The 10565-nt window shown below is 37.1% G+C and overlaps 2 protein-coding genes across 4 annotated transcripts; one reads left to right on the forward strand and one right to left on the reverse strand.

The window, feature by feature from the left end:
* Nucleotides 1–1145: 1145 nt before the first annotated feature.
* Nucleotides 1146–4720, forward strand: lhb (luteinizing hormone subunit beta). The gene is made up of 5 exons (XM_044214134.1): nt 1146–1246; nt 1375–1493; nt 2807–2901; nt 3500–3618; nt 4323–4720. The coding sequence occupies exons 3-5, from the start codon at nt 2808–2810 to the stop codon at nt 4554–4556; spliced, it is 447 nt and encodes a 148-aa protein (XP_044070069.1). The 5' UTR covers nt 1146–1246; nt 1375–1493; nt 2807; the 3' UTR covers nt 4557–4720.
* A 2201-nt stretch (nt 4721–6921) lies between these two features.
* LOC122884329 (G-protein coupled receptor 4-like) lies at nt 6922–9585 on the reverse strand. 3 transcript variants are annotated; one of them, XM_044214126.1, is made up of 5 exons: nt 9048–9585; nt 8655–8713; nt 8492–8535; nt 8085–8269; nt 6923–7982 (listed from the first exon to the last, which is right to left on the reverse strand). In XM_044214126.1, the coding sequence occupies exons 2-5, from the start codon at nt 8665–8667 to the stop codon at nt 7445–7447; spliced, it is 780 nt and encodes a 259-aa protein (XP_044070061.1). In that variant the 5' UTR covers nt 8668–8713; nt 9048–9585; the 3' UTR covers nt 6923–7444. The 3 variants fall into 3 exon arrangements, with proteins under 3 accessions (XP_044070059.1, XP_044070060.1, XP_044070061.1); XM_044214124.1 differs by having other exon boundaries at nt 6922–7982; nt 8492–8713; XM_044214125.1 differs by lacking the exon at nt 9048–9585 and having other exon boundaries at nt 6922–7982; nt 8492–8934.
* Between the last annotated feature and the right edge of the window lie 980 nt (nt 9586–10565).

The raw sequence follows: 10565 nt of genomic DNA on the forward strand, positions 1-10565 counted from the left end.
GGAAATCTAAAAAAAGTATACATTTATTTGGGTTATGTTTGCTAGATGGAAATATAATATTTGTGTATGATGTGTATTTTTTTCTTTATCTATATAGTTTTTGTGTAGGCAAACACAAAAACGTGTGTTGATTTTTTTATAAAACAAATAATTCATCATGTTTTATCGTTTTATTCAAATGGTTTGTTTTAGTTATTTATTTTTTAGGTTATGTTTTCCTACTGCTGCTTTATATTTAGAGATGCAATTACATGTTGTTGACACGTTGCACCAAAAGAAAAACAATGAAGAAGAAATAAAGTATTTCCGATTCTGATTCTGATACTGTAGTATATTTACTACCAAACTGTACACTGTGATCCAGACAATAGATGTGTTAAAGAAGCGGTTAATGAAATTGAAATGCGATGGTTGAATTTCGCAAGTCTGCTCATTTCTCCCAAACAGGAAAACTGATCACACTGTGTCATCTTAACCCATCAGAAAAACCTTGATTCTCTCAACAACAGGATCAAAGTCATAAATGGACCACATCAGGAGGAAGTCCGCGTGTCACAGTGATCCCTCAGCGATAAAACAGGATTATTTCCCCGGCAGCAGTAGAAATACTACCTGACGGCCAGGTGGAATTACTGACCACACGTTAATATGTCCAGTCTGTAAGATATATTTAAAAAACTAGAATTCTGTTTACTGGTATTTAAATAAAAGCGGTGACAAGTTTCCGTTTTTTCCCTGTTACATTTCGTTTCCGCTGCCCAGCATCAGGTCAACGAGGTCCTACTTAGTGCAGCAAATACCTTCAGGTTTTAATTAATGTGTGACTCTTACACCGAAAAGTCTGCGTTCCCATACCGGGAGTTGAACCCGTGCCGCCTGGGTGAAAACAAGGAATCCTAACCGCTAGACCATATGGGAGATAACATCAGCTAAAAGTTCAAATGTTCAAACTGAGCATGAGCAGTTCTCAGTATTTGACATCTCTCTATCTCTCTCACACCACAGACAACGTTATTTATAAATAGAATTAATATTTAAAAGTATAATAACTATCTATCTAAACTATGACTTTTTTTTGCTGATTTACAGTGCTTTTATTTATGAACCCCTTGTTGGTTGAGATTCCAATTGTAAACTTTACAGGTCAGCCTCAGCTCATAGCCCAGAAGCCACCAAAGCTGACATGTGGGTTTAAACCCTCCTCCATCTGTCAAAAACTACTACTGACACAGTGACCTTGAGCAAGGTACTGAACCAACCGCTGCTCCTTCTAATACTATATAATTCTGGCAGTTTATTTGAGTGTAACAGGATGTAAAAGTGATACGGAGATAAACTAATCCCCTGGCTGTTCCTTCCTTTTAACAAAAACAGGTAACCAGGGTTGACATCCAATATGAGCACGTTTTATCCTGGATACCAGGCTCCTCTGTGCTGTATAAAGACTGAGCAGGACACCTGGCCTCAGCACACAGCCTGCAGACGCCAGAGAGGTAAGTCGGGCTTCCTTACACCAGCATTATGAATAGAAATTAACAGAGTTCAGGAAATATCAATAATTGAACAGCAGATACCACTTTACAGTAAGGTATACTTAAAACAGTTTGCAGTTTGATGGATGTTGATGCTATCCTAATCTATATTAGACTGCAGATAACCATAGTAACAGTACTGATGCTTTTTGTTGCATGAATAGTTAAAGTCCCTGAAAAGCTATTTCTCTAACATCTAATATATTAAACGCCTAAATAAGCAACAGAGTTAAAGTTTGGAAAAACATCTATTATTCATAAGATTCATGGTTCAGCTTTATTATCATTATACAGTACAGGATTGCACAATGAAATGCAGTTGTAGCCCAGTCCATGCTACACAGAAAGAAAGCGTATTAACAAATATTCAAATATTTCAAATTAGAATAGAATAAAACAATAAGATAGGCACTAAAATAAAACAAAGTATGTAAAGGTAGCACTAAAGGAAGAAATAAAAAGGAAAACTAAAATTAACATATACAGTGACGTATATACATATTATACATATACATATATGAACACACATATACACAGAAAATATATATGATTATAAAGAGTTTCACACACAAAAAAGTTTACTTGCATTATTAAGACTGTGTGCGTTGGTAAATCCCGATTGGTGCACAGAAGTCCGTGACATTTCCTTTTACCAACTCAAACCAGAGAGAAGAGAAATACAGAAATCTCTCGTGATTGTGTTTTGCATGGCATTAAACTCACTAACAGTTAAACTAACAATGAAACCAAGGATACTCATCAAATTTAATAAAAACAAGTCCAAAAATGTAATGTTGATTTTTAGATTATCTTTGTTGCTTATTTGTGGCCTCATTATATCTGGCGTGATGGACAATAAAATGTGTCCCGACATAGAAAAACAGTGGACGTCCATATTTTATTTATCACAGTACCTCATTGTGCGTCTATTGGTCACTCAAAAAATATTTATTAACATTAATAAAGTCATGAGTCATTTGTGATCATTTTTAACCCTTTGTAAGAATGCTGAAGTGTTAACAATCAAGAAAAAGACAAAGAATAAATCAATCAATAAACAAAAAACACCTGTGTAGCCAAGCAACAAGGAAGCACCAAAATTCATTTACAGGCTGTTACAGCCAGTTCCATCCATCTGTGCTCCTCGGAGAGATTTCTATCCAGTGCCATAACTCACAAGGTGTATCATTCATAACTACCTTCCTCCAATACCTGATAATCAATAGAATGACTAACTGAAGTATTGATTAACGAACCCATTTCGTCTCCTGCAGGATGATGGCTGTACAGGTCAGCAGAGTGATGTTCCCCTTGATGTTGAGTTTGTTTCTGGGAGCCTCATCTTCCATTTGGCCCCTGGCTCCTGCAGGTAAATAAGACAATCAGACAGTTTTAATTATATTGATCTGAGTTTTTCTTTCCTGCAAATAATTCTGAATTTTATTGTTAAAACTCGACATGTTTTTACTTGGAAGTTAGAAAAAAAGGTTGGTGGTCCTGTCGTTTTGACTTCATTAAGCATTAAGTAAAATTTGACCTTGACCCTTGTCAGCATCTTTTGGTGACCACTGGGACTTCTAACAACTCTGACTGAGCTATTCTCCTCCTACATGAACATCTCTGACATCCACTCCTATCTCCCTGTATTACACTGGACTATAATGTTTAATCATATCAAATAAGCAAGCGGAAGTTTTGGTTTTGATAAAAGTCTAAAGAAAAACAAGCAAGTACATGAAACTAACTTTAATAAAACACAGGGAAATATGCAATATGGTTACACATTGTCCCTAAATGTGAAATGAGCTGTGTGTGAATTGTTGAAGTGGTGTTTTGTTATGATTAAACAGGATATGTGCATTACGCAAGCAATTCCGTCACATGTGTTCGCAGGAACTGTATGTTTCACGCAGAGAGTTACAGTATGTGACATATTTGTACCAAACTGCAACATCTTTCATCACCAGCGGCCTTCCAGCTGCCACCCTGCCAGCTCATCAACCAGACGGTGTCTCTAGAGAAGGAGGGCTGTTCCAAGTGTCACCCAGTGCAAACAACCATCTGCAGTGGTCACTGCATCACCAAGGTATTGTGGGTAGTACAGGAAAGAGGGTCATAGTTGTAAAAATAATGTAAAAAATCATTAACCCTCATAACCCACGTCTGTGTTCATATATTTTACTTATTTTATTTATATAAAGTGAAACAATAGAGACTGATGCACACAACATTCAAGATGGTATGGAATGATGAAATGAATAATAAATGTATGACTAAATAGGAATTTGCAAGTCTGAGGAATAAAAAGAATAAAGCCAGAAATGTAAAAGGCAATAAATAAATAAACAAATACAAAAAATATAAAATGTATCATTAACATGTAAATAATAGTAAATGCCAGGCTGATGAGGTCTAAGTTTTGAGCTTACGTTAGAATACATGAAGTCTGTCATGAATTGAGATACACACTAATATTTTTTAGAAACAGCTTCACAGCAACAACAATCTATTAAATGACAAATTGCAATAGTAGCAATTTTCAGGAAGCAGTTTGGTCATCTCTGCTCAGTTATCTCTGTGTGACAGGATGCTGCGTCTGTAGCAATACCTCACCCATCCGAACTGATTGGTTGTTGCTGCGACAGTCCAGAGACTATGCTTTGATGCAGGTTAAAGGATAGGTTCACAATTTTTCTGTCTTAAAACAATAGTCGGGTTCCATATGTACTTGTGCCATTATTCTTTTGAAATGAACTCATTAACTCACTCGATGTTTTTGCTCCCCTCCAGGACCCTGTCATCAAGATACCGTTCAGCAACGTTTATCAGCATGTGTGCACGTACCGGGACTTTTACTACAAGACATTTGAGCTTCCCGACTGTCCTCCCGGTGTGGACCCGACCGTAACCTACCCTGTGGCTTTGAGCTGCCACTGCGGCCGCTGTGCCATGGACACGTCTGACTGCACCTTCGAGAGCCTGCAGCCCAACTTCTGCATGAATGACATACCTTTCTACTACTAGTCTCAAGTAATAGCAGCATAAAGCACATGAAAACACACTATACATATAGAAACTGTGCTGACTTTTATCATCAACTGTAAATAAAGATTGTTACATTTGCCAGTGCAAAAGAATTCTGTTTCTATTTCTCGTGCAATTAAACTTGGGACAATACCCACATTGAATATTTCTTGGAACTTCCATAAAGACGAAGACTGTTACTCACTGGTGTTACCAACTGTATGTTTCCTGCCCCATCCAGCAAGCACTAAGTGTCACTCTTGTGTGTGTGTGTTACATTACTGACCACCTTGAGATCTGATCTGTCTTTGTGGACATGGTATGTTCACTGGCAACAGTGGCGTGTAAGATTAACTTTGTTATTGGGGTTATAAAATAGGTACATTTGTAAGAAATTGTTTGTTGACACTAGTCTTGATTTAAAATTGCAGAATAAAAAAAAAAGTAACTGCACAGTGAAAATTAAGATAGGTGTTTTGGTGATTTGCAGTTGAAAAGATGTGTAGATGTCTCTATTATAATAAGGCTAAATTAAATTAATAATTTTTTAAGACATCTATTCTACATACCAACCATTGTTTCAACAGCATTTCAATGATGCTGTTTTTCCCTAATTATCAAATGTTTGAGTACAAATGCTACACCTGCTAGGAAACTACAGTGTGTGTATGCCTACTACATTTGCATAAAAAAAGGAAAAAACGAAAAGTCCGTTCAATTATAGCCAATGAAAAGAACATTAAGCATTAACAAAAACATCAAACCCAGCATTTTTATGTAGCATCTTTTACTTCTTTTAAAACCATAAGACACACATACAGTATCAAATGATTGGATTATCTATAGATCTTGTCTTCTTGGCCTTATGCGCATGAAATATACCTTTTAACCCTGTCACAAACTCCCTCAGTGAATGTGACAAGGAGAGAGTCCACGCAAGAGATAAATAACAAATGTAATTTATTAAAACTAAAGTTGGCTAACAAACGAGTGGGTGTGGAACAACATCAGCAATAAAAGCAATGCATGGATGTGCAAGATATGAGCTGTGGAGGTGTTGAATGGTGTAAAATGATGATAAGAGATGATGCTGAGTGGAGACCAGCTGAAGGCAGAGAGACAGACTAAGCTCATGGGTCAGCATCTTTTTAGCCTAAAAAAGGGGTATCACAGAATATTACCTGGCAAAATCCTGTCTGACTTGCCTTGTGGTTTTTCACACGCACACCAACACACCTACACAATTAGTTTTACTTCATTATACCATGTTAAGTACCTATTTCTGCTCTTCTGCTTTTAGTCAGCATTACAGGGAGGATTCATGAAATGTGTTAACAGTGTTTAAAGAAGTATGTGAGTAAAAATAACAGCTATTTAGATTCAAGTCAAAATGATCATCTCCTTAATATTTTAATGATCAAACTGGTTAGTGTCAAATCACTATCAGTATCACAACTCAAAAAAATGAATTGAATGAAAAAATGAAAAAATTCTGTGCACATTTAGGCAAACATCACAAGTTAAATTTCAAGAAATGTAGTACATTTCTTTTATAATGCATGTGCACATACATTTAATGTAACATATAGGTTGTTGTTGTTGAATTTAATAATTACAAGTAGAGGACACATAGATAAGGCAAATCAAGGACTATACGATAAAACTTAAACCAACATATTTAACATACAAGGACCACCGACTGGGGTCCCTGGGGGCCCGGCCCCTAAGAATAAACTACTGTAAGAAACAACCATCGTAGCAAAATGTTAACCTTTTTCTTCTCAAAACATTATTAGTTATGTAATTAATGTCATCTTGGGAAAAAAAAGATTATTATTATTATTATTTTAGGAAAGTTACAGTTAATTTGCATATTGTGTAAAACAGAAATATATACTTTTCTTTAATAGAAATTGCAGCTTTTATCCCAAGTTAAATCCACATTAGAACATTTAAGCTTATTCACCATCCTTTGATTCTGGTATCATTTAGTTTTCAGTAATTTCAAGTTAAATTAGGATCCATGACAAACATGGACTCAATAAATAGTTCCATCTATTAAAACTGCACAAGTGGAATTGGGTGCATTTGACTGGTCTCCCAGGACCCCAATACATTGGTATTTTTAAAATGCACTAATTAAAACAGAAACTAAAATGAAGTCATTTTGAACAAATTAATTGACAAAGTCAAGAAAAATTGGAATGATAGAATAAAGCACCTGTGAGATATGACAAAAAGTATACCTCTGGGGTCTGCGGGTGGCTCCAGTCGGTAGGATGAGGGTTAATGGTGAACATTTTTTTCATCTAATTAAATACAAATTTCTTGTGAGATCAGGCTGGGATGCACAATCATTAGCTGCCATTAAAGGTACTGAGGCAAAACAGTGACATTTAAGTAATTTAATCAGGTTTATTTATATAGCACTTGCAAGTTTGACAATGACTGAAAATATAACGCAAGAATAATAAAAGTCATCTCGTGTTTCGCCAGTTGAATGTTTTTAATATAAAGCTTCAGCAGTTAGCATTAGCAGTAACTTAATACAGCTCTGATACAGATAAAATTACAAACAGTTAAGCTGGATTACATGCATGCATCGTTTCCTGTGAATCTGTCGGGCATAGGTAGGCCATTTGAATCCTGTGTGGGAATGAAAGAGTCCACCACTAACAATGAAAACAACTCTTTGGAGAGGGTCTGATTAATCAAAGTTTTAAGGATTATAATGTTAAATAAATCAGTAGGATGAAGTTACAGTGCATTATCAGCCCAGGAAAGTTGTCCATTGTGTGCATTGAAGGAAAGGGGTGGAACTTGTGATTCCATGATTAGGTTCAGTTCCCTTTTCGCTCCCTCTTTTCCATCTTCCTTTCCTGCTCTGTCTACACCGAGCTGACTTCTTCTGTGTTTTTTTCATTCGTGGTGACCTGTTCCTGTTCTTCCTCTCTTGTCATCCTGCAGCAACACAGGTGGACCAGCAGCTTGTCTACAGCCCCTTTCCTCATGAAAACATACAGAACCAGGTCTGCAAGAGGACTGAACTGAAGAAATGATAAGTATAAACCTGAATCACTGACAATATGAGACAATTCCAAGAGCCAAATAACCCAGGGCAAGAACAGCACTGTGTAGTTTAGCAGCACCACAACTAAAGTTCCTACGATTCGCCTTTTTTCTTTAAGAGAGACAGAAATGGCCGCAGACAGGGCTTTGAGGGTCCCAGCCAGAGAGAAGATGAGCAGGGGGAAGGGGAGGAGAAGCAAAACAGAGCGGAAAATGAGTGGGTGCCAGAAGTTAGATGTTAGCAGTGCAATAAGGAACTCGATGAAACATAAGACCCAGACCATAATGGAGACTAACACAGAGGTCTTGATGCTTCGTCTGAAGCGGTACCACAGTGGGCAGGCGATGACCAAATACCTGTAATAAAGGATAGATGGAGCCCTAGCCAGTCAGAACATGTCACATTTCTGGCTTTCACAACGTTTCATTGAGAAATGCTCATGCACACACACTACCTACCTTTCCAGAGCGACACACACCATGAAGCCAACACTGGCCATCACACTGATGAAGTAGAGATATTTAGAGGCAGAGACGACCATGAATCTGTGTTCTGCCACCCAGATCACAAAGCAGCATATCTGGATGAGGTCAGACATCAGGAGGTTGATGACATAGACTGGCGCAACATGGTCATCTCGCACCTGCAGTTAGAGTGAAAGGTGAAAAAGGCAGCAGGGAATGACTGGTCTACTGTCTGTACTACATTTTACACACAGACCAAGGGCAGTTTAAAAGTAAAAGTTATGTTGCTATGTACATAACATCCTGGCTGCACTTCTGCTGTTGTGGACAGCAACAGTTACTAGATCACTGCCGTGATGTAGATTTCTACATACAAGGAAGCTTGATAATTCTTTACATACCAGTGAATATAGAGCGTAGATGGCCAGTAATGTCAATGGAAAACCTATACAGATCACAATCCATGCAATCACATATGAGACTGTTGGCAAATCCTTATTGTGCTTGAAAAAGTCAAACTCTTTAAACATGGTGTAATTTCCAAAGTCATAATCATAGTCATACAGGTAGGTGTCATTGTAGTCGTAGTAATTGTAGAAAGTTTCCATTCTTCACAGTGTGACCTGTTGTTAAAAATAACAAAGACAATGGTAGCATGTATGTTAGCATGTACACAGTTTTTTTCCAACCAAAAACACTATTTTCACCATTTCACCAGTACCTCCATGTTTTGGAGCACAATTCACACATGCTGTGATAGTAAAACTGAAGAAAACATGGACACATGGAAAGGAAAGCAACAACTGTAAACCAAAGCACTGTGTGATCCTTAGCACAAATAACATTACTGTGAATGTAAACTATCTAAGACATGTTAATAGCCCCCCCCCCCCATTAACATTAAGATTCAAATTAAAATTGTACTTATGCTACATGGTAAAATACCATAAAACTTACTGGTTAAGCGCTGCTGTACCACCACTATAATGTGTTACATATACCAGTAACTACAGGTTGTCATCTGCTTCTAAACAGCCCTAGTGCAGTAGTGACAGGGAGAAAAATTGCACAACATAGCTTCCTCTGTTGTTTTTTTTGAAGTGTCACTGACAGACAGTGTTGTGAGAGACTTTTTGTTATTGGATGATTCACTCGTTTCAATGATTAAATTACTTGAGAAAACTAGAAGATGGAGGGATTTCTTTTTCATAAATTTTGTAACTGTCTATGTGATATGTGACAAATAATATTTAGATTTACATGGCATAATTGTTTGTTAGTTGTCATATGGAAATCATAGAATCCAGAGAGCTACATTATGGCAATACAGAGAAATGTCCTTGCAAACGTAGTCAATAATAAATGTACAAACAGCTTTCCAAAAATGTCTTGTGTGAGAAAATAAAAACAAAACAAACCAAAACACTGGAATACAGTGGGTCTCCTGTGTGAAGTGGCTGTGTCCTCACTGCCCTGCATTATTGTAAACTACTGTATAATGAACAGGTCATAGGCCACACATTAAGGACACGTGCTGACTCCCTCATCATCTCCTTGCAGTTTTCATGCTTGACTTTAGTGTTCTTGACTGTGCAGTTGCTGTGGCTTCTTTGACATACAGCATGTTGGTGTTCAAGTTTAAGGTATGTTGTAGTGTAAATGTTCAGAAATGAGAGTAAAAGGTTGTTAATAAATATTAGCTACATATTATCCAGGCCATTCAAATTAATACAAAAACCATGAATGTCTTGCAGCATTTAGTATGATGTCATTATATAGACTATCTCTCAGCACCCCCAACTCTGACTGACTTCCAGCATCCATGGTTCGAAGGCTTCTTAAAATGCTCTTCGCCTAGAGTAGGAGTAAGTCAATTGTTTATCTACGATCATTTTAAAAGATTCAAGGTGCCCACACATGATCAGTGGTAGAAGCGATCTGCGCTGGCTGTGCCATTGTTTTCCTATAGGGAGAGCAGTGGCGCCCAACTAGGCAGAAGCGCTACCCTTGGTACGTAAATGTATTAACTTTAATGTTTACTACAAACATCATAAACCATCAATGAATGTAAATTACAAGAGATAGTCATGTTGAACTGGTACAGATGCAGGTCTTATCTATTCGCCTCAGGCCAACAGGGCAATATACATTTATACGACATTCCTTAGCCTGTTAACCTACACATCAAATCAGTTATACATATACACAAACATATGTGGTTTTTCAGTTCTTTCTTTGTATGAGCAGACTTCCAATTAGGTCTGTATGTTTTTATCCATCAAGTTGGCCAAAACCTTTTCAGTGTGCAGACTTGATGAAATTCTAGCACAGTAAAGTCTAAATAGTCAGAGATCCACCATAAAATATAAGATGTTAGTTAGTTAAGTTGCAGTACCTTTGCCCTTGTTGGCCACCGTGTGCTCTGAATGGAGTTGAAATTACTCAATACTGAATTAAGTTTTTTATATTCTATTT

This window comes from Siniperca chuatsi, linkage group LG11 (assembly GCF_020085105.1).
Source record: "Siniperca chuatsi isolate FFG_IHB_CAS linkage group LG11, ASM2008510v1, whole genome shotgun sequence".
Lineage (NCBI taxonomy): Eukaryota > Metazoa > Chordata > Actinopteri > Centrarchiformes > Sinipercidae > Siniperca > Siniperca chuatsi.